This window comes from Pan troglodytes, chromosome 4 (assembly GCF_028858775.2).
Source record: "Pan troglodytes isolate AG18354 chromosome 4, NHGRI_mPanTro3-v2.0_pri, whole genome shotgun sequence".
Taxonomy (NCBI): Eukaryota; Metazoa; Chordata; class Mammalia; order Primates; family Hominidae; genus Pan; species Pan troglodytes.
In genome coordinates this window covers 176,428,806-176,453,405 of record NC_072402.2, presented here as the reverse complement: position 1 = coordinate 176,453,405, position 24,600 = coordinate 176,428,806, and the positions used below count along the sequence as shown (strand labels likewise).

The 24,600-nt window shown below is 44.8% G+C and overlaps 1 protein-coding gene across 12 annotated transcripts in view; it reads right to left on the bottom strand.

Annotated features, from left to right (window-relative positions):
• The window catches only part of ZNF454 (zinc finger protein 454), a 54,059-nt gene that overhangs the window by 9,795 nt on the left and 19,664 nt on the right, over nt 1-24,600 (bottom strand). For 5 of the 12 annotated variants that reach the window (XM_016954406.3, XM_063810979.1, XM_009450298.4 and 2 more), the window contains exon 5: nt 134-16,465. In XM_016954406.3, the coding sequence (XP_016809895.3) occupies nt 15,147-16,465 (1,319 nt within the window). In that variant the 3' untranslated portion in view covers nt 134-15,146. Of the gene's footprint in view, nt 1-133; nt 16,466-19,745; nt 24,181-24,600 lie in introns of those variants that run through there. The other 7 variants (XM_016954408.4, XM_016954409.4, XM_016954410.4 and 4 more) reach the window with 4 other exon arrangements.

The window sequence follows — 24,600 nt, the reverse complement described above, 5'->3', positions numbered from 1 at the left end:
AGCCCGGGTCCACAGTGAACAGTCAGTGGCAGGGAGTTTGCGAAGACCATGCTCCGTGTCAGTGGGGCTGGCCTTGAGAAGGAACTGGACCCAGCTCTGCCCCGATTCCAGCATGTGAGCTTCATGCTTCCTCACCACAGACCAGACTCACTTCCCATGGGCGAACCTTGGCCAGGCATGGTGGCTCACACCTGTAATCCCAGCACTTTGGGAGGCCGAGGCAGGTGGATCACCTGAGGTCAGGAGTTCGAGACCAGCCTGGCCAATGTGGTGAAACCCTGTCTCTACTAAAAATACAAAAATTAGCCAGGTGTGATGGTGGGTGCCTGTAATCCCAGTTACTTGGGAGGCTGAGGCAGGAGAATCGCTTGAACCTGGGAGGTGGAGGTTGCAGTGAGCTGTGATTGTGCCACTGTACTCCAGCCTGGGTGACAGAGCAAGACTCTGTCTCAAAAAAACAAAACAAAAAGCACCAAAAAACCCCCCAAACCTGAAGAAATTCAGATACACGTGTGTAGTGTTAGTGATGTGAGAACAAGGAGCAGGGGTGCATTTGTGTTGTGTTCAGGTTGGGGATGGGTTTAGGAGCTCCAGGTTGGGAGCAGTGACAGAGAGTCATGGCCGTGGTGAGGGTGAATCCCAAGTGGATGGCTCAGGACGGGTATGGAAACCCTTCCTTCCCCATAGGTACTGGGAAGTCCATTTGCAAGCTGAGCGCCAGGCCTGGGGAGGAAGAGGCTTGGGCGGCAGATGCACGCACATTTGTTTTTCACTGATAGTTTTTACAAAAAGCTTGGTTTAAGTTATGGGATTTTATGTCCCTGGGAGTAGAATTTACATTTGTTAAATTGACCACTGTTTAAGATCAGTATACATTCTCTAGTCTGTGATGTCTGGAGCTAGTTTTGAGGGTGAACCACGCTTTATCCAACATACAAACTTTCCCATACAGCTTCTCTGGTGCGCAGTTGGTTTTGGCCTTGGGACTAGGTGTTGCTGCAGGTTGTAAGTAATTAACTTAAAAGCTTCTCCTCTGACGAACATTTTTGTTGCGCTACTGACTCTCCTTCTCCACATTTGTTGTGTTCCTAGGGCTTCTCTATAGTGCAAATGAGGACGTTTCATTTGTTGCTGAATGCTTTCCAGAATTATTTATTCCACAGGGGTTCTCTCCTGTGCAGCTCTCTCATGGGTAATGGGGCGTGTTTTCTTGCCAAAGGCGGTTCCACCCTCGTGATTGTATAGGGCTCTTCTCCTGTATGAACTCTGAGATCAGTGAGCTCTGATCTCCAAGGGAAAGTTTTCCTGCATTTGCTGTTTTCTCATGTCTCTCCCAGTGTGAATTCTTTGGTGTGCAGTGCGCTCTGGCTTCTAGCTGAAAACTTTTCCACAGTTTTACATTCATGTGGTTTTCTCCACTGTGAACTCTATGATTCAGAATCAGAAGCAGTTCTTAGTAGAGGCATTTCTACACTGATTGCACTGAGGATTTCTCCCCAGTGTGAAGTTTCTGGCGTAGAGTCCTGGCTTCCCGCAGACGACTTTCACACTCTGCCATGTTCATGCCTGTGGGCCTCTCTGGCAGGAACTCTGATGCACCGCGAGGCCCATGTACTCCTGTGGCTTTCTCACATTCGGTCTACTTGCAGGGTATCTCCACAGCATGCACCATTCTGGGTACAGGGGCACATCCTCTGTTACTGAAGATGTTGTCATATTTAGTACCTTCACAAGGTTTCTCTCCTTCCAGAGTTTTCTGATGTACACAAATAACTGACTTCCACAAGAGGGCTTTTCCACACTCGGTGTGTGCATACGGTCTCTGCCTGTGATCATTTCTTTATGTTATTATTTTATTTTTTCGAGATAGGGTCTTGCTCAATTTCTTAGGCTGGAGTGCAGTGGCACGATCATAGCTCACTGCAGTTTCGACCTGGGCTCAAGCAATCCTCCCGCCTCAGCCTCCTGAGTAGCTGGTGCGCACGACCATACCCAGCTAATGTTTTATTTTTTGTAGAGACGAGGTCTCACTATGTTGCCCAGGCTGGTCTCGAACTTCTGAGCTCGAGCGAGCCTCCTGCCTCCACCTCCCAAAGTGCTGGGATTACAAACGTGAGCCATCGCACCTAGCCTCTTTGATCATTTCTGCGGTGTTCAGTGGAGGTTGACAGCTCCCTAAAGATTTTCCTGTTTTTTTGCATGCATGGGTTTGAATTCTTTGAGGTCCAATCAATTTATCTGGACCCCTGAATAAAGTTTTGTGGGTTTTCTTCTATGTGTGGAATTTATAAGGCATTCTTCCAGTGTGGTTTCTCTTATGTCGAGTGACAGCTGACCTGCACCGAAGGTTTTGTCCCATTTGTTGCCCTTGAATTATTTGTATGAATTATATGTTCCAGTGAAAATGGAGTTCTGGGTTGGATGCTTATTCCATGTTTACACAATTAAAATTGCAGTGTTCCTCTCTGGGATGAGAGCTCTAAAGCAGAGTAAGATTACGTTTTGATGTAAGCTTTACCCACCTATTTATAAGGTCTCCCCTGTGGTCCACTGTGTTGAGACTTCTACAGAAGAGCTTCTGTATAGTAACCATATTCTTAGGCTGTCTCACTTGTGTGAATCTTCTGACACATTTATTATAGCTTTGTCCCCTTTCTTATCCTTTTTGCTCTTTAGAAATTTCCCCTTAATTTATTACATTCATTGCTTACTGTAAAGAGTCCAGGTAACTGACTTTATTCAGTTACTTCCTGTTCAATAAATTTAACTTTTCCCAAAAGTTTGATTTAGGTCTTCGATTGCTTCTTTATACAGATATTGTTTCATAAAACTTCGTCAAAAATGGAATAAAATGCACAATTCCAAGTGAATCTTCTCATCATTTTATAGAATGAAACTGCTTCACACATACTCTTTGTTATATTGATACCTTTGTTTCTAAACATGAAAAATTCCAAACTAAATATTTTCTATCTCTTGGGCTTTGACGGGGGAAAAACTGCTGTAGTATGGACAGCCAGAGTGGAATACTGATGCTTATTACAAGTAGCTTGGGGGGTTTCAAAAATGACATTCCACCCTGTGGAGAAAAGGCTGAAGAAATGTAAGGGATAGGAACCAAGAAGGAATAAGGCTCTGATAAGAAGAAACTGACCAGTTGGATAGAATTCTAAAAGGCACGCCAAGGGTGTAGAGAAGTAAATTAGTAAAAGGACTGGATTTGGCTGAGTGCAGTGGCTCATGCCTGTAATCTTGGCACTTTGGGAGGCTGAGGTGAGTGGATCACTTGAGGCCAGGAGTTCAAGACCAGCCTGGCCAACATGGCGAAACACCATCTCGGCAAAACACCATCTCTACTAAAAACACAAAATTAGCTGGGCATGGTGGCACATGTCTGCAACCCAGTTACTCGGGGGGCTGAGGCTGGAGAATCGCTTGAACCCGGGAGGTGGAGGTTTCTGTGAGTTGAGATCGTGCCATTGCACTCCAGCCTGGGCAACAAAGAAAAACTCTGTCTCCAAAAAAAAAAAAGAGAAGACTGAATTTGAAAATTTTAAGCCTCATCACTTCATTTGTGGATTACTGTTTTACTCTACTCAGGCTGCTATAAAAGAGTACCATAGACTCAGTGGCTTCTAAAAAACAGACATTTCTCATAGTTCTGGAGGCTGGAAAGTCCAAGAGCAAGACACCAGTGGATTTGGTGTCTGGTGAGGGCTGCCTGCTTGTTCTTAAACAGCACTTCCTTGCTGTGTCCTCATATGGTGGGAGGTGTGAGGGCACCCTGGGGTCTCTTTTATAAGGGCTCTAATCCCATTCCCGAGGGCTCTACTTTCATAACCTCCCAAAGGCCCCAGCTCCAAATACCATACAATGGGGGTTAGGATCTCACCATATGTATTTTGGAGCAACATGAATATTCAACCTAAAGCAATTATTCTGTCAGAATACTAACTAGTCTTTCTGCTTCTTGTATCTTTTCCCTCTTATTCATCCTACATAGTATTATAAAAATCACCGTTCCATGGCACCGTGGTGCTGTGTCCCATTGCTAGGGTCCCAGCCCTCTCCTGTCACCTCCATCTGGCTGTGGTTTATTCTCAAATTTACCTGCAGACTCTCCTAACAGAAACAGCAGAGAGGGCACATTAGTCTAGGGGAACACGGCCCCAGGCACTGTGCACTGATACAATCTGCCAGATTGGGTCTGATCAGAGCTCTCAAATACTGAATTTACCTGTAGTATCAACATCTGAGTTATTTTTCCCATTCTGGTCTGCAGACAGGTAAGACAGGTAAAACTTCCAGGGCACACAGACCTTGTCTTGCCCATGCCCTGTGTACTTCTTTAAGTCAGCTTTCACAGCTTGACCTTGCACTGTGTCATGGTTAAGTCTTCTTGAGGTCAACTCCAGCTCTGCTAGATGAGTGACCTTGGGCAAGATACTCATTCCTCCCACAGTCACTAAAAGCCAGAGTCTCCTTAATGCACCCTGCAGAGGTGCCCAAATTGCTGGCCCCATTAGCCTACCATTGATCCTCCCAGTCCTACCAATCACTGCCCACACAGACCCCACTCATTAACCCAGCCCCACAGCTGAGCAGTCCCAGGACCCCATCTCACTCCCAGCTAGCCCCTCCTCACTGCCCCCCACAGACTGCTTATTCATTTTGGTCCCACAGGTACCCTTGGGTGCTTACTCTGTGCTAAGCACCTGGGATACATCAGCAGACAAAATAGACAGGAACTGCTTCCCTCATAGGACTTGCACCCTAGTGGTGGAGACACACAATAAACAACATACAAAACTAACCAATAAATGACACTGTATGTTAGAGGGTGATGTGCTGTGGACAAAAGAAAACAGCAGAGCAGGGTACAGAGAATGGGGCAGCTGGCGGGGGATGGCTGCAATTCTGAATAGGGCAATCCAGTACAGGCTTCATCTGAAGGAGGTGGGGAGTGAGCCATGGGGATATCTGGGGGATGGGGTCCTGCAGGCGGAGTGGCAAGTGCAAGGCCCAAGGGCAGGGGTCGGCCTGGTGTTTTGGGGACCCAGCAAAGAGAGTGGCATGGAGGAGTAGGGAGAGCGGGGGAGAAAATGTGAGGAAGGCAGCAGAGTGGAGCAGTCAGGGCTCTCCAGAGAACAGAGCCCAAAGGATCAACAGATTAGACGTAGATATAGATTAGATAAAGATATAGAGAGAGAGTTTTGCTCCGAAGGCCTTCAACTGATTGGAAGAGGCCCACCCAGATGATTGGGGGTAAATCTCCTTTACCTAAAGTCAGCTGATTGTAGAGGTTACCCACATCTACAAAACACACCTTCACAGCAACATCTAGATCAGTGTTTGATTAAGTAACTGAGTACCATAGCCTGGCCAGGTGACACATCAAGCTAACCGTCACCTGAGGCACTGGGGTATGTATACCATGTGTGGCCCTGTAGGCCAAGGCCACTAAAATCAAGGACTTTAATTTACTCTGGGTGAGAAGAGGAGACACTGGAGGGTTTTAATAACAGTTAGAGGGTCTGACGAACAAAAGGACCACTCTGGCTACTGTGTTGAGAATGTTTTAGCAACATCTTTTGTACACATGTCTTTCCAGAGTATATTACATGCAGAATAGTGTAGTGGACACCTTTATTCATTGAAACAACACATCTTAATCACGCACCAAGCTGCACTCTTGAAACATCTTCTATACATGTGTTTTCAAAAAGTGTTTCACATGCAGACTGGTTGTAGTGGTCACATTCATTCACTGGAGTAATACTGCTCTCAAACGTGCACCACTGGCATTCTTAGAAACATCTTTTTTTTGTTTTTGAGACAGAGTCTCACTCTATACCCCAGGCTGGAGTGCAGTGGCGTGATCTCAGCTCACTGCAGCCTCCACCTCCCGGGTTCAAGTGATTCTCCTGCCTCAGTCTCCTGAGTAGCCCGGCTAATTTTTGTATTTTTAGTAGAGACGGAGTTTTGCCATGTTGGCCAGGCTGGTCTTGAACTCCTGACCTCAGGTGATCAGACTGCCATGGCCTCCCAAAGTGCCGGGATTACAGGCATGACCCACTGCCCCCGGCCAGAAACATCTTTTGATGTGTCCTTATATTTTGGGAAAAGAATAAAAAGGAAGAGAGAGAAGAGGTGAGCAGAAATTTGGCAGCCAGAGTGACCAATTCCTGAGATCCGTGGTGGTCCAGCTTATTGGGTAAGGGTTTGGGTTCTATCACAAAGCTTCACACTTAAAACCCTTCTCTTAACTCTCATGTTGTGATCTTGGACAAGCTACTTAAGTCAAAGATTCCTTGTCTGTCAAGTAAGTATGATACTCATATCTAGCTGATAGGTAATCATCCATCCCTACAAACCTAAAGGTTTTTATAGAAATTTCATGGCATAATGTAGGAACAATGCACAGTGTCTGGCTCATAACGAGTGCTCAATGAACCTCTCTCTCATGCAGTAATGGTAAGTACAGAAACCATTAGAGGCCGGGCGCGGTGGCTCACGCCTCTAATCCCGGTACTTTCAGAGGCCAAGCTAGGTGGATCACGAGGTCAGGAGATCGAGACCATCCTGGCTAACACGGTGAAACCCCGTCTCTACTAAAAATACAAAAAATTAGCCGGGCATTGTGGCGGGCGCCTGTAGTCCCAGCTACTCGGGAGGCTGAGGCAGGAGAATCGCTTGAACCCCAGAGGCGGAGACTGCAGTGAGCCAAGATTGCGCCAGTGCACTCCAGCCTGGCGACACAGCGAGACTCCATCTCCAACAACGACAACAACAACAACCACAACCACAACAACCACAACAACCATTAGAAAGGCTAACACAAGTTCATGACTAAAGAAAACCTAAAAGACAAGAAGGACCAACCATGACCTGCTTCTCAAGGAATAAGCATTGATGCATCCTTTACCTATCTTATCGCCAACTCGGATGAATTCTTGTACCAGCTGCATAACTATACTCCCAAGATCCAGTTTCTCTCTAACTTCAGGCATCCACGTTTTCCTGCCATAGACTCTTGTAACAAACCTCTTTCCTAATAAATCTGTTTAGTCATGACATCATCTTCACCGCACCATCCCAGCCCAACCCCACTGTCTACTTCATAAGTTTAAACTATGACCCTGGTGACAAAAGCCTCCAGGTTTCATTCTCTGCCTATGTACACACTGATATATAAAGAATGGCAGAAGTAATATAAATGGATAGGATTTTTTAAATTCTTCAGTCGACCTCTTTTTTTTTTTTTTTTTTGAGATGGAGTCTCGCTCTGTCGCCCAGGCTGGAGTGCAGTGGCGCGATCTCTGCTCACTGCAAGCTCCGCCTCCTGGGTTCACGCCATTCTCCTGCCTCAGCCTCCCGAGTAGCTGGGACTACAGGCACCCGCCACCACACCGGCTAATTTTTTGTATTTTTTAGTAGAGACGGGGTTTCACCATGTTAGCCAGGATGGTCTCAATCTCCTGACCTTGTGATCCGCCCGCTTCGGCCTCCCAAAGTGCTGGGATTACAGGCGTGAGCCACTGCGCCCGGCCCAGTCAACCTCTATTTTTTTTAATCAGTAAAGACACTAAAAACTGGAGGATAAAAGATTTGCCACTAGGTGTATTACTGAGGTGAATTAGCAATTGAACTTCAGGTGGTTAAATACTTTTTCCAACTTTGGAATTTCTTCTTCACTGCAAGGAAAATTAATTGAGAAAGAAAGAAAAATAAATGGAAACTTTTCCATTTTTTAATGCTCTGGTAAAATGTACATTATTATAGCAATTATCTGCAGCTTGGAAATTTGAAATACAAAGCCCCAAACCAGACAATAGCTTCCTCCGTTTCAAGTCCTGCCAAGGCCCCCTGCATGAACTAATGGGCCTGTGTGGTCTTGCTGCTTCAGCTGACAGAAGAAAGGAAAGGAAAGGAACGGGAGGGGAGAGGAGGGAAGGGGAGGTGTGGGGGAGAGAGAGAGAGAGGGACAGAGACAGAGAGAGACAGAGAAAGGAAGGAAGGAAGGAAGGAGGGAGGGAGGTGGGGAGGGAAAGGAGAGGAACTGCAGCCGGATCTGCTGTCAGCCACCACGATCAGAAAGGCCTCTGGGTTTTTTTGTTTTTGTTTTTGTTTTTTACCTATTTACTATTAGGAAAGAGGTTTGTTACAAGAGTCTATGGCAGGAAAACGTGGATGCCTGAAGTTAGAGAGAAACTGGATCTTGGGAGTATAGTTATGCAGCTGGTACAAGAATTCATCCGAGTTGGCGATAAGATAGGTTAAAAACTGCTGCCTTTCCAGGGAAACAGGTCCTCGGGGTCAGCACTCCGCCTGCCCTTCCCCCACATCTTCCCCCTGCTCCTGGTTCTCTCACCCCCACGTGGCTCAGCCTCAGGCCTGGCCCAGAAAGTGTGGATCTGAGAAGGGGGTGAGCCACCAAAGGCCGCAGCCTCAGCCTCAGCTGCGTCAGGCCTGGGGTCATCTGTGGTTTGCCTGCGTGGGACCTTACCACACCCTCTCTTCTTTGGAGAAAGACCCTGGGTTTTTCTTGTGGACCCCTCACTTCTACTCTTGGATCATGTGGTGTGGGTGAACCTCACCTCCTTAGGTTCCAGGTGAGCACGTGGCCCCAGCCCTCCCCACCCACCAATGCCAGGCAGCACCGACTTGTCCATTAGGTACAGTAGGGACAGTGCCTGGGGCCCAGAATGCTTCTAGAGGCTCATGGAAATGTTTTAAGCTCTCCCCAAATTGGAAAGAAAAATGACCTTTTAGGGTCAAAGATTTTGTCTTTATACCAACACAGTTGTAAAATAGATTGTAAAATGTTGTATAGTCATAAAATAGTTGTGAAATATATTGTGTATATATTTAAAATTTTTCTGTATATTATGTTTTAGCCAGATGCGGTGGCTCACACCTGTAATCCCAGCACTTTGGGAGGCCAAGCTGGGCAGATCACTCAACATCAGGAGTTCGAGACCAGCCTGGACAATATGGTGAAACCCCATCTCTACAAAAATACAAAAAATTAGCCAGGTGTGGTGGTGCATGCCTGTAATCCCAACTACTAGGGAGGCTGAAGCAGGAGAATCACTTGAACCCAGGAGGCTGAGTTTACAGGGAGCCGAGATTGCACCATTGTGCTCCAGACTGGGTGACAGAGTGAGACTCCATCTCAAAAAACAAACAAACAAACAAAAAACAAACCTTTTGGCTGGGGACAGACAGAGCCGCCCTTCCTGGGGCTGGCCAGTTCTTCTTCTTTTTTTTTTTTTGTTCAGATGGAGTCTCGCTGCCCAGCCTGGAGTGCAGTGGCGCCATCTCGGCTCACTGCAAGCTCCACCTCCCAGGTTCACACCATTCTCCTGCCTCAGCCTCCCAAGTAGCTGGGACTACATGTGCCCGCCACCACACCCGGCTAATTTTTTGTATTTTTTTTTTTTTAGTAGAGACGGGGTTTCACCGTGTTAGTCAGGATGGTCTCAATCTCCTGACCTCGTGATCCGCCCGTCTCCGCCTCCCAAAGTGCTGGGATTACAGGCATGGCCACTGCGCCCAGCCGGGGCTGGCCAGTTCTTAAGAGACAGCAAAGACTGAGCTGGGCACGTCTTTGATATGTAGTAACCAGCCAGAGCCAGGCCTCCTCTCTCAGGCCCACACACACCAGAAGCAACATTCCTCTGCCTTCATCACCCCAGGGCCGAGCACCAGGCACCTAGGGACACCCCCATCCTTATAGCTTAGAGCTTACTGAAATGACACAAACTAGCCAGTCTAAACAATTCACCCACCCTGCCTTGCCTTTCCCTCAGACACCCAAAGAAAGGCCCTGGCTTCATGCTTCCCCCTACTCCCCGCCGACTCCTGTCTTCTGCCTCCTGAACACTCAGGTGCCTCGCCCACATGGCCTTGTGTGGCCTGCCCTGCCTCCTGTCTCTAGGAATAGTGAGTACATTTGTTATCCCGAGCCTCTCCTCTGCCTCTTTTGGCTCCATCTTAACTGACTACCTCATAACAATACAAAACAGGATGGACGTAACGGTTTCATGCAATTGTGAGGATTAAATGAATGAATATACACGAAGTTCTTACAACAGCATCTGGTGCCAGGCGTGGCCTCACATGTGAACTGCTGGCCCCGGTGATGGGAAACAGCTCTTTACATTCCACAGCATGAACACGCTGCTTTCCAGGACCACGTGGGGCTTCGATGGTCATTGTGGGGGGCTCGGGCCAGGCTGGCTACAGAGAGAAACACTTGGAATGCTTTTGGCCATGCATTAGTGTCATCTAGATAACCAGGTGACAAAAATGCAACTTGTACATCTTAGAAACTGGGCACTTTTCTCATTTTATTTTCAGAAAGACACACTGATGAATAATTATTGTCAACAATTTCTTAAGGATAGTGACGCGGCCAAGGCAAGTGGATCACGAGGTCAGGAGTTCAAGACCAGCCTGACCAACATTGTGAAACCCCGTCTCTACTAAAAATACAAAAATTAGCCGGGCGTGGTGGTGGGCACCTGTAATCCCAGCTACTTGGGAGGCTGAGGCAGGAGAATCGCTTGAAAGAAAGAAAAAAAAACAGTGACATGTGGTACACAGGGTGGCAGACGGAACACAGGGAGTGTGAGTACCACCCAGTGCTGGCACCTGCAGAGGAGGACCGTCAGCACTGCTGAGAGGTCCTTGAGTGATCAGAAACAACCAAGCCTCACGTTCTTTTCCCTTCACAAACTGTTATAAAAATATTTAAATTGCCAAAGATATATTTAGCAAGAGTTGAGGTGGGCCAAGAAGCAGGGAGCCCTCCCACTGCGAGACAGAGGGGGGTGAGAGATTGACGTCTCCACGTTGTACTGCCGACTAAGCCAGTGCTACAGGGGAGGGTGGGGCGAAGTGCGAAGGAAAGGAGAGCAATCAGATAGGGGGAGGCTATGGTGTTCTTGGATTAATTTTGAATTAAATTGTTTTCTCCATCAAAAGCACTCAGTTTAAAGCAATTTTGTTCCAAGACTCTGAGGCTCGGCCACAGTAACCTGGAAGCCTGAGTCTGCTGCAGGGACAAATGCTGTTCTAGAAGCAGTTAGTGAATATGGAGGAAGGTAACGTCTTAGAGAGGGCGCTGTCAAAGCCAGGCAAACAGGCAGGCAGGGAGAAAGAACCCAGATGACAAATCAGTCAGCTGGAGATGAGGGGCACCCGGCAGGAGATGGGCAGAGGAATCTGAAAGGGGAAATCCAAAGCAACTGTTTTTTTTCGGTAACAAGGAGGCAGTTTCAGTGGCTGTTCCCAGAAGCCCATAGAAATGAAGAAACTATCAGTCTAGATGCCAATTCCCTCCTCAAACTGGGCAGAGTGGAGCTGGCACTGTGATGGGTCTCGGAAGGCTCCGAGGTGGGAGGAGAGGCCAGGAGCTGCTTCTCAGGCTCTTACCTTTTTCTATGGCCCAGGTGAGGGGCGGGGAGACTGGCCTCATGTGAAGGTCATGGTCGTGGTGTACCAGAGCAGTCTTGTGTACTACATGAAGCAGGCGCAGGCTGGACGTGTGAAGACAGAGCTGCTGAAGGTGGCACATCACCAGGTGGCCAAGTCTGTCCCTGAAGAGTCCCAAATCGTGGTCCTTCATCTTGTCACAGCTGGGTATGTCGACATGGCCATTAGGACTACAAAAGCAAGGTATGGAATGAACTGCTCTTCCTAGGAAACACAGGTTCTTTGGGGATTAACCCAGCTGAAGGTGGGGCACAGAAAACTCCCTCTCAGTAAGTACTGAAATGTCTAACACCACACAGATCAGCTGGTAGAGAAGATTGTGGCTGAAAAAGTCTTACTGCAGGGTCCTCAGAAATGTACTTTTAGGGGTTGAGCTGGGGCAGGTCAGAATGCCCAGGTAGAGAGAAGTATCATCCACGTGAGAAAAGTATGACTAGGACCCAGGCAGTGTCCCCTCCCCTAGTTGAGAAGGCCATGCAGTGAGCTCGTAATCCTACAGTATAATACAATAAAGCCACTGCCTGGCCAAGTACTAGTACCATAAATATATTCAAGTCCGCCTGGGCGTATCTAATAGGCCAGTGACTTACTTTTTGCCTTCCCAGACAGGGATGAGTGAACAGGCATCTCGGAGGACTGATTTCATGAAAACCCAAGCCTGATGAGAGGTGAACTCAGGGAGAGTGCACTGTCTTCTCAGATGGGGGCCTTCAGCCTGCACTTAATGCTGCTGACGCATAGTTCCTGGAGCCGCAGCTGAGGTGAATGAGACTCAAGTGGCTGCAGGCCTTGGCCCTGGCTCAACTGTAGGCACATACCAAGTAGTGGTAGTTCTCATGCGTTCATTACAAATAGACAAAACCACCAACCAACTCAGCTTAGAAACGTGCTTCTCAGGCATTCAAGGTAAGGGGGTGGTAGTTAAGACCTGGCACATTACATGGATGGGGTGAAGACAGACATCTGTAGCAGTGAACATGGTTTTTTCAGGTTTACTCCGGAATCTGAGAGTGTCAGCTGCGTGAAGCTGCAGATGAACTTCTGAGGACGTGGGACACAGGCAATCCCAAGAAACCTCTTGAAATACTGCTTCACATGCAGCTTAATAGGGAAGAAAGTCTGAGTTGCTGATCAGCTAACAGGAGATGCTGGCCCACAAAGGTGGCCTTTATTAGATGAAGGCTGAATTTAGATTACTTGGACTTTGAAGCTGCTGGAAGCTTCCAAGTCTATGTTGCAACCCAGAGCCCACTGAGTTCTACCATGATATAGAATATCCTCTTCTGTAACATGGGGGTGAGGTGCTCCATTCTGAGGGGTCAGGGGGTTGCTCAACTTGACGGACAGCACTTCCACATACCAGGAACTTGCCACTTCACTTTCCAGAAAAATTTGCTTGGCCTCCCATCTTCATTGCATGATATATTCCAGCTTGCAGTAGTGCAGGCTCCTCCATTCCTTGTGGTAGGAAAAGGGAGAGGGCCCTCAGAGGCTGTGTGCGTGTGCGTGTGTGTGTGTGTGTGATGCACAGATGTTACTTATCTGTGTGATTTCTACTGAAAGCACTGAAGATTAAAGACGGGGAAGGTGGCCGGGTGCGGTGGCTCACGCCTGTAATCCCAGCACTTTGGGAGGCCGAGGTGGGCGGATCACGAGGTCAGGAGTTTGAGACCAGCCTGGCCAACATAGTGAAACCCCAACTCTACTAAAAATACAAAAAATTAGCTGGGCATGGTAGTGGGTGCCTGTAGACCTAGCTACTCGGGAGGCTGAGGCAGGAGAATCACTTGAACCCAGGAGGTGGAAGTTACAGTGAGCCGAGATCACACCACTGCACTCCAGCCTGGGTGACAGTGCAAGACTCTGTCTCAAAAAAAAAAAGAAAAAGAAAAAGAAAAAAAAAAAACAGGGTAAAGGAACCATACTTGCAGGACGACTGTACCACTCAAACTTTTGAACACGGACATGGCCCTTGCCAGAGAATATCAATGGTGCTAGTGACGACTTCTTGACTCATGGAATTACTCAACATTTTTCTCACCACTGTCAGCATGAGTCTTTAAATAGTGGAAGGCCCAGATGGAGGAGAGGAAATGACCACTTCCAAATGCAAAAGCAGAAATTCAAAGCTGTCTGCTTTCCTATGAATATAGAATTACTACCTCCAGAAACCTAGAAAAAGCAGGGGAAGGACCAGGATGCAGCAGTTTATCCTGGGAGTAGTAAATGTACTCTAATGCAGTGGACACAGTGGACTGTCCAGCCGGGGGAAGACAGTGGGTCAGAGCAATCTGAGAACTGGCCTGGGGGCTTTCACCTCTTATATCAATTGCACATAGAGAAACGGGCAGCGACAGATGGAGGTGACTGGGAATAGTACAACGTAAGTGGGTGGGATCATTGCACCTGAAGCTGAGCAAGTCCCTGACTGATGTGTAGAGTCACTAAGTACAGAACAATTGGAGGGTAAAGGCGGCACAGGCAAAGCCCCTCCTTCAGGTGCCATCCCAGGATCAGTCAAGCTGAAGCCCAGAGGAAACGTATAACTCAAGAATTTTGATCAAGTTGTGCCTTCTGGATAGAGATACCAAGTTCTGAAGGCTGGATTTGGGTGTGATATTCAACATCATGGACTGTGTCTGAGACCAGACCACCACACTCCCCATAGGGGCAATGATAGGTGGCACCATGCAGACAGTTAGGCGTTGCTAAGTCAGAAGAGGGTCATTTGGGGCAAATGAATCATCTCACAGGGATTCTACAGGGATGAAGCCAGCAGACAGACCAGAGAGATCCGACAATGGATGGTTTGAAGCAGAAGGCAGGAAGCATGGTTTAAATAAGTGTGGGTGATGCACTTTCTCTACACTGGGTGTCGGTGGTGTGGGTGAGGAGAGGACTAAGGCTTCCATTAAAGCTGGAAACTCTCTTATGTAAGAGAATCTAGTAGAGTGAAATGCTTGTAGGCCATTTTACCTTTTTGTTCTTTTGCTTTTCAGCTTTAATTTTTACAATTTCAGTTTCTGTAATAGTCAAAATGTAATTTGATAAACCAATTTTAATGCTGTTAATGAAGCTCCATTTTGGTTCTGATACTTGGTAATTCAGACAAATCAAACAGTACTGCTATTTGAGGCAGTATTAAAGAATGAGGAGTGTTTGCCATTCTTTTTTTTTTTTTTTTTTTTTTTGAGACTGAGTCTTGCTCTGTCGCCCAGGCTGGAGTGCAGTGGCGTGACCTCAGCTCACTGCAACCTCTGCCTCCCGGGTTCATGCCATTCTCCTGCCTCAGCCTCCTGAGTAGCTGGGACTACAGGCGCCCGCCACCATGCCCGGGTAATTTTTTATATTTTTAGTAGAGATGGGGTTTCACCCTGTTAGCCAGGATGGTCTCGATCTCCTGACCTCATGATCCGCCCACCTCGGCCTCCCAAAGTGCTGGGATTACAGACGTGAGCCACTGTGCCCGGCCGAGTGTTTGCCATTCTTAAATGCCCAAACCCCATGACACTGTGAAACCTGACCCTCAGTAAATAAAGTGACTATCTTGATGCAAGCTTTCATAGTTATTCTCTAGAACGGATTATCTCACATTCAATAATTCATCTACTCAGTCTCAAAGGTCTTCCATACAAACTGCATTCATATCACTTCTCTCCAATATGATGTCTCTGATGCTGAATGAGGTTTGCAGTCTGGTTAAAAGCTTTCCCACATTTATTACATTTATAGGGTTTCTCTCCTGTGTGAATCCTCTGATGTTGAGTCAGGTGAGTGCTTCGGATAAAGGCTTTCTCACAGATTTTACATTGGTAAGGTTTTTCCCTAGTATGAATTCTCTTATGTTGGGTAAGGGCTGAATGGTCACTGAAGGCTTTTTCACATATGTTACATGTATAAGGTTTTTCCCCAGTATGAATTCTCTGATGTTGGGCTAGTGCTGATTGGTCCCGAAAGGCTTTCTCACACAAGCCACATCTGTAAGGTTTCTCTCCAGTGTGAATTTTCCGATGTCGTGCAAAGGATGAATTATCCCTGAAAGCTTTCCCACATTCATTACATTTATAAGGTTTCTCTCCAGTATGAATTCTCTGATGTTCAGTAAGGGAAGAGTTCACCCTGAAGGCCTTCCCACATTCATTACATTCAAAGGGTTTCTCTCCAGTGTGAATTCTCTGATGCTGAAGGAAACTTGTACTCTGATTAAAGGCTTTTCCACATTCATTGCATTTATAGGGTTTCTCTCCACTGTGGATATTCTGGTGTTTGGTAAGGTGTGCCCTGCACACAAAGGCTTTTTCACAAATGTTACATTTAAAAGGTTTCTCTCCAGTATGTATTCTATGATGATGGGCAAGGTGTATATTTCGGATAAAAGCTTTTCCACATAAGTTGCATTCAAAAGGCTTCTCTCCAGTATGAATTTTCTGATGGTACGTAAGTGAGGAGCTCACTGAGAAGGCCTTGCCACATTCCTTACATTCATAGGGTTTCTCGCCAGTGTGAATTCTTTGGTGATGGATAAGGTGCGTACTCTGGTGAAAGGCTTTCCCACATTCTCTACATTCATATCTTTTCTCCTTAATATGAATTTTCTGATTTGCATTTTTTTCAGTATGAATTTTCTGATGTTTATTAAGAGTTGAACTCTTAGAGAAGACTTTTCCACACTCACTACACTCAAAGGCATTTTTGCTAGGTTGAAATCCCTGACTTTGAGCACTGTGAAGAGATGAGCTCATAGTGCTCCCAGATTCATCACATTCCTGTGATGGGGTGTTGGGGTGAGTGAGTACCACTCGCTGCAAACTGATCTCCTGGCCTCCACATTGCCACTCCAGCAGGCTAGCACACTTCCAGTGACTACTGCTACTGAATCTTTCCTTTATTGTCCATGGATCTAATTCTTCTTCAGGAATCTCTGCCTTGAGAGTAGATTTCTTACTGGCAGGCATAGTCATCCAGTCTGAAAGACATTAAAAATAAAAATGTCTGTTTTACCCTAGTAAAACATTTGGATGCGGCAAGATGACGAGCCTCTTCATAATGTTAACAGAAAGATTTCAAGTTTGAAGATTTTCTGAAGTAACAACAAGAAAGGACAGAAAAGAGGGGTGAACAGGGGACTACAGCAGGGGTTGATCTCATGTATAATGTATGAGGCAGGAGAGCTTTGAAGCATGATCTTAGAAGTCACAGGCGGCTGGGCGTGGTGGCTCACACCTGTAATCCCAGCACTTTGGGAGGCCAAGGCGGGTGGATCACGAGGTCAGGAGATCGAGACCATCCTGGCTAACACGGTGAAACCCCGTCTCTACCAAAAATGCAAAAAATTAGCCGGGCGTGGTGGTGGGAGCCTGTAGTCCCAGCTACTCAGGAGGCTGAGGCAGGAGAATGGTGTGAACTCGGGAGGCGGAGCTTGCAGTGAGCCGAGATCGCGCCACTGCATTCCAGCCTGGGTGACAGAGTGAGACTCTGTCTCAAAAAAAAAAAAGTCACAGGCCTGGGTTAGAATTGAGTACAACACATATTTTCTTTGTTATAATAGAGAAGTTATCTGATTTTCTAAGCCTCAAAAAAAAAGAAAAACCTGATAAAGACCACATGATGCTAACAGACAAGAAGAAAAGTACCCTGTCGATTCAAATGAGATGATTTTTAAAGCCAGCCAGATGTGGCCTAAAGAAACTGCTGAAAATAGCAGTTGACACTTGGTAGGAAAAACCTTGACTCTAGAGTGAATACTAAAATCAAGATATAGGCTCATTTGAGCATTCAGATGAATAATAAAAAGCTAGGCCGCTGTACAGGCTGTGTGAAATGCTCATATCTACTAAAAAAATAAGGACCTCCTATTGCTTGTGAGGAAGCAATGTCTCCAAACCCATATGAATAATGTGACACCCATGGGAGGGAAATGTGCCATGAGATATTTTGTGGCAAAGTTATCTCAGGATAAACGCTGCAGCTGCAAGCACTGCCGGCAAGTATTCTCAGGGCAAACAGCAGAGGGCCTAAAATGTAAAACTAAGGGCTAGATTCCAAACACAGACGATGCAGAATTCACGAGAAATCCCATCAAGAACAAGCCATCCTTATTACCTCCTTTTCCCACTCGCTGCAGAAAATCTTCTACAAAAAGGCACTCCTGGTATCATTTTAGATTCAAAGAAACAAACCTCTTTACTTACTAGGAAAAGAAAGGTAAACAGGCACATTTCAAGACTAAAATCCTGTTGAGCTCGGAATAATATATCCTTGTTCAAAACAAAGAATGGTCAAAGTTAAACATCGGTATTGCCAAATGTCAAAATGTTAAGGACTGACTTCCACTTCTGGCCCAAATAGAGTAGCCTGTGGCAGACTAACATTTCTGCAGAAAACAACTAGAAAATCTGAATTGGAAAAAGTTATCTGTCTGAAGGCATCAGATGTCACCCAGGCAGACTTTATAGTCTAATATTTGGGAGAGAATGAAAATATAGAGAGGTGATCTCAATACTCAGTGGCTTGTTACTCAAACATTTTATTGAATTCTTAAGCTTTACAGGGCAAAAGATTAAAGTTAAGCAGAAATCCAAAATTTTCTAGTCTTTTAGTACAACAGAACCAGGACCTTCCAAGGAGAGGTCATCATAACATGTGAAGCTCTCAGCTGGGACTCCTGCAGGGCTACAAAACTAGTAGTACGGGCAAATGAGCAGTTGACATAGCTTTACAAATATTGTGACCAACCTCCAGCTATTACAGGCCTTGGCTGGACTAAGATGGTTTGCCTGCACTCTAGCTGCTACCAGGGAAGTTAAATCTTCTCTGGAAGAACAACATCTAGAGCCTCTGCTCTCCTTCACACATAGTGTCAGGGATACAATAAAAAAGGCCAGCTGTGCTAAGAAATTCAATGAAGAGGGAAAAACAGACAATAGAAAAAGAACCATAGAACACAGATACCAGAGTTATCAGATGTGAACCTTAAAATAACTGTGATTAATATGTTCAAGGAAACAGGAATGAGAATTACAACAAAGAATTAGAACCGAATAATCAAATGGAAATTCTAGAACTGAGAAATACAATAACCAAAATTATGAATTCAATAGTCTTTAACAAGATATCAAATATAGCAGAAAAGAGGAATAGTGAGCTACAAAAATACATAAGCAGAAAATATCCATAGTAAAACATGGCTAAAAAACTAAACATTATTTAAAAACAAAAAGGTTGAAAAATGAACTCTGAGAAGGGCTATAAACTCCAAGGATAACTACAAAGAAAATTCACCTGGGCACCTCAGCTAGGCACTACTGAAAACTGAAGATTACCTTGAAAGTTGCTTGAAAAAAAAAAATGATACACTACCTTTGAAAAAGCAAAACTAAGACTGGCAGTGTCTTAATGAAAACAATGGAACCCAGAAGACAATGAAGTAACATCTGAAGCGTTGAAAGAACCGAACTGTCAAGCTAGAATTCAACACACAGAGAAAATATCTCTAAAAATTAAACATGAAGTAGATATTTCCATACAAATAAAAACAGAGATGGTGTCACCAGCAGATCTACATTAAAAGAAACACAGATGTGTTCCAGGCAGAAGAAAAATAATTCCATGTGGAAATATGAAAATGTAAGAAGGCATGAAAAGCAATGGAAAAGTTAAATATGTGGATAAACAAAAATACAATTGATTATATGAGACAATAATTATAATGTCTTAATGGATTGCAAATATATGTGGAATTAAAATACATAGCAAAAATAAAGGTAGAAGGAAGAAAATGCTGTTAATTTTTTTTTTTTTTTTTTTGAGACAGAGTCTCACTCTGTTGCCCAGGCTGGAGTGCAGTGGTGATCTCAGCTCACTGCAACCTCTGCCTCCTGGATTCAAGCGATTCTCCTGCCTCAGCCTCCCGAGTAGCTGGGACTACAGGCGCATGCTGCCATGCCCAGCTAATTTTTTTTGTGTGTTTTACTAGAGACAGGGTTTCACCGTGTTGCCCAGGCTGGTTGCGAACTCCTGAGCTGAGGCAATCCGCCCGCCTTGGCCTCCCAAAATGCTGGGATTACAGGCGTGAGCCACCACACCTGGCCAAAAATGCTGTTAATTTTTAAGATTGTAACAATAATTTTAATTTTATTAAAAGTAAAAATTTATTTTGGACAGTAATAAGCTGGTTTTATTTATTAACAATAAAAGACTAAGTAAAGAAGGTTAATTAACAAGCTAATACAGAGTGAAAATGGCACAATAAAAGTATGTAATCCAATAGAAGGAAGGAAAAAAGGACAAGGAATTTAAAGCAAGTAAGTGAAATATAAAATAAATAATAGGATAGTAGATATAAAATCCCATACATAGTAACTTACCTAAGTTATTTTTAAAAACTAAGATTGTGGGCCAGGTGTGGTGGTTCTTGCCTGTAATCCCAGCACTTTGGGAGGCTGAGGCGGACAGATCACGAGGTCAAGAGATTGAGACCATCCTGGCCAACATGGTGAAACCCCGTCTCTACTAAAAATACAAAAATTAGCTGGGTGCGGTGGCACGCACCTGTAATCCCAGCTACTTGGGAGGCTGAGTCAGAAGAATTGCTTGAACCCAGGAGGCGGAGGTTGCAGTGAGCTGAGATCGTGCCACTGCACTCCAGCCTGGCGACAGAGTGAGACTCTGTCTCAAAAAAAAAAAAAAAAAAAAAAGATTGTGAGATTGGATGAACAAATAAAACATAATTGAATATCATTTAGAAAAGAAATACCAAAAATGTAGACACTGAAATAATAAAATAATTAAAAAGGATATATCATACAAAAGAAAAGTGCTATACCCATACTAATATCAGACAAATCACACAGTATTGGAGAAAACAGACTTTAAGGTATTTTATATAGACAAAAGGGTCAATTCTCCAGGAACATACAACAAATTTTCATTTGTATGCACACAACATAACTTTAAAAATGTATAAAGTAAAAATAGAATAAAAAGGAAAAATAGATAAATCAATAATCATAGTGAAAAATGTTCATTTGGCACCCTCAATGACTCAGAAATCAAACCATTAAGAAAAGGAATGGGCTGGCCAGGTGTGGTGGCTCATGCCTGTAATCCCAGAACTTTGGGAGGCCAAGGCGGGTGGATCACCTGAGGTCCAGAGTTTGCAACCAGCCTGACCAAGGAGAAACCCCGTCTCTACTAAAAATACAAAATTAGCCGGGCGTGGTGGCACATGCCTGTAATCCCAACTACTCCAGAGGCTGAGGCAGGAGAATCGCTTGAACCGGGGAGGTGGAAGTTGCAGTGAGCCAAGATCTTTCCATTGCACTCCAGCCTGGGCAACAAGAGCGAAACTACATTTCAAAAAAAAAAAAAAGAAAAGGAATGGGCTGGACACAGTGGCTCATGCTTGTAATCCCAGTGCTTTGGGAGGCCAAGGCAGGAGGACCGCTTGAGTCTAGGAGTCCAAGACCTGCCTGGGCAATATGGTGAAACCTCGTCTCTACAAAAAATTTTAAAAATCAGCCAGGCATGGTGATGTGTTCCTGTAGTCCCAGCTACTCAGGAGGCTGAGGTGGGAGGATCGCCATGAGCCCAGGAGTTCAAGGTTGCTGTGAACTATGATCACACCACTGCACTCCAGCCTGGGCAACAGAGCAAGAACTTGTCTCAAAAAACAAAAAAAAAGAAAAGAAAGAAAAAAAGAAAAGAAAAAAAGGGGCCGGGCACGGTGGCTCATGCCTGTAATCCCAGCACTTTGGGAGGCCGAGGAGGGCAGATCATGAGGTCAGGAGATCGAGACCATCCTGGCTAACACGGTGAAACCCCGTCTCTACTAAAAATACAAAAAATTAGCCAGGCGTGGTGGTGGGTGCCTGTAGTCCCAGCTACTCGGGAGGCTGAGGCAGCAGAATGGCATGAACCCAGGAGGTGGAGCTTGCAGTGAGCCGAGATTGCGCCACTGCACTCCAGCCTGGGCAACAGAGCGAGACTCCGTCTCAAAAAAAAAAAAGGAAATTATCTCAACAACCCAATAAACACATTTGACCTCAAATTCTCAATTGTCCCCCATTAGTCTACACTTTCAGCCCAATTCTTATCAAAATTCCAGCGGGAATTTTGTGAAAATCGAATAGCCAATTCTAAAATTCTAAAAGAAAAGGACAAAACTGGAGAATTTACGTCAGCAAGTGTAAGGCTTATTATAATGCTCGAGTAATCTAAAGCAATGTTGTGTTGGCACAAGATTAGACAGAAAGAATGAAAGAGAATAGAGTCCAGAAACAAATCTGTACGCAAACAGACCAATGGAACAGATTATAGAACCCAGAATCAGACCCACGTACATGCAGTCACCTCATATATGACAAAGGTGACAGTGCAGTACAATGGGGGAAAAGATGGTCTTTTTAGCAAGTGATCCTGGGTCAACTGGATACCCCTATAGAAAATAATGAGTAATCAATCTTCCATATGGACTGTAGATTTAAGTATTTAAGACAAAATACTACAGCTACTATAGGAAAACACAGATCTTCATGTGCTTAAGATGTCCTAAATAGAACACAACAAGCGTTAACCATAGGCAGAAAAAGAAAAAAAAAAAGACCTCTGATGAATTCAGGTATCTCAAAATTCAGAATTTCCATTTATCAGATGACATCATTATCCAGAGTGGGAAACAATATTTGCATATATATGACAAGATTCTGCATTTCAAATATACAGCCCTATAAGCCAATAACAAAAGATCAGACAACAAAATAAAAGTGGGGCAAAGATGTATAGATACTTTAAAAAGAGGGTATTGAAATTCTAAAAGTAGGAAGATCAACTTCAGTTATAGCCATACATCCTCTAGAATGGTAGAAAACCTTTTGTAACCATAATACTACGTGTCTAGGAGTTGCTATGGAAACCTTGCATTTCGCCGGTAGGAGTATAAACCAGTATAACCACTTCAGAAAACTATTTGGCTATGTCTGTTAGAGTTCGCATATGCATAATCATAGCACTCCTAGCTATTTAATCAAGGAAAATGTGTACCTATGTTTTCTAAAAGTTGCACAAGAAATGTTCATAATGGTACTATTCGTGATAGCTCTAAGCTAGAAATAAACCAAATGTCTAGCAACAGTAAAATGTACAAATAATGACAGGTTTATATGGCGAAACATTATATAGCAATGAGAATGAACCAACTATTGTTCCAAGTGACAACAAGCATGAATCTCAGACATACTGTTGAAAGCAAGAAGCCAGACACAAAAGAGTACATACTGTATGATTTAAAGTTTAAAAACAGGCAAAACAAATCTATTGCCAGAGTAGTTGTTACCTTTACGACAAAAGAAACTGCGAGGGGTTACAAGGTGTGCTGGTAACGTTCTATTTCTTGATGTGAGTGCTGACTACACAGATATATTTAAACAGTAAAAATTCACTGAGTTGGACATTTATGATCTATGTACTTTTAGTATAAAGATGTATATAGAAAACAGTTTCTGTATAAACTTCAAAAAAGTTTGCTTTAAAAAATCTAGGGGACGGCTTTCAAAAATAATAAAAACACCAATTTCTAGCTTTCTTTTCTATCAGCTATTGGATACTGACATCTATTAAAACCTTTTATTGATTGTGATTAAAAACACATCATCTATGTATAAGAGAATACATGACTTGAAATATTTTTTGAGGGTAATTATTTGACTTTTTAAATATTTTATATTACATGATAACACTCATCTTCAAATAGAGTTTACCAAGAGGGGAGTCAGATGCATCCCGGTTTGACCACACTGAAAATTAATTGAGGTGTGAATTAATCCAGTTCAGTAAGACTGGTCTTACTGGCACTGATTTCGCCTGCAGTACGAAAGAGCACTCTGGTGTGAGCAACTCAGGCACACTCACTGGGTCCCAGGTCACTTCAGGGTAGGCTAAATTAAGGAGACCTACCCCTACCTACATTGGAGGTCAGGAGATCGAGACCATCCTGGCTAACACGGTGAAACCCCGTCTCTACTAAAAATACAAAAAATTAGCTGGACATGGTGGCAGGCGCCTGTAGTCCCAGCTACTCGGGAGGCTGAGGCAGGAGAATGGCCTAAACCCAGGAGGTGGAGCTTGCAGTGAGCCGAGATCGTGCCACTGCACTCCAGCCTGGGCGACTGAGTGAGACTTCATCCCAAAAAAAAAAAAAAAGATGGTTTTAAAATCCTTAATGTAGGCTTTGAAGTGGCATGCAAGTAGTATGTTCCAAGCCTCCTATATAATGTTGTCAAGAGGTCACACCCAGGGAGGGACCAAACGCTAGACCAATTCACTCCTCAATCACCTAAAGTTTCAAGGATTGGTCCCATCAATTTTATCTCGAAGTGGAAGTTAGGACGAATAAAATAAGAAAGACTGGGCCGGGCGCGGTGGCTCACGCCTGTAATCCCAGCACTTTGGGAGGCCGAGGTGGGCGGATCACGAGGTCAAGAGATCGAGACCACCCTGGCCAACATGGTGAAACCCTGTCTCTACTAAAAACACAAAAATTATCCGGGCGTGGTGGCAGGCGCCTGTAGTCCCAGCTACTCGGGAGACTGAGGCAGGAGAATCGCTTGAACTCGGGAGGCGGAGCTTGCAGTGAGCCGAGATTGCACCACTGCACTCCAGCTTGGTAACAGAGTGAGACTCCATCTAAAAAAACAAACAAAAAATACAAAAAATTAGCCGGGCATGGTGGCGGGCGCCTGTATTCCCAGCTACTCGGGAGGCTGAGGCAGGAGAATGGTGTGAACCCGGGAGGCAGAGCTTGCAGTGAGCCGAGATCACGCCACTGCTCTCCAGCCTGAGTGACAGAGCGAGACTCCGTCTCAAAATAAATAAATAAATAAATAAAATAAAATAAAGACTGGTTTAAGGTCAGTTTACCCTGACCTTAGGTGCCCAGATCCTCTTCCCATCCTTTTCCCAACTCAAGGGAACTGGGGGATTTGCCCTTTCTCAATGTGGCAAAAGACTCGAGGCTTTTTTTTTTTTTTTTCTTTTCAGGAGAGCAAAACAAAGTTGCTCTGGACGGAAGATGCCTGGGGCGGGAGAACTGTGTTGGGGCGGGAG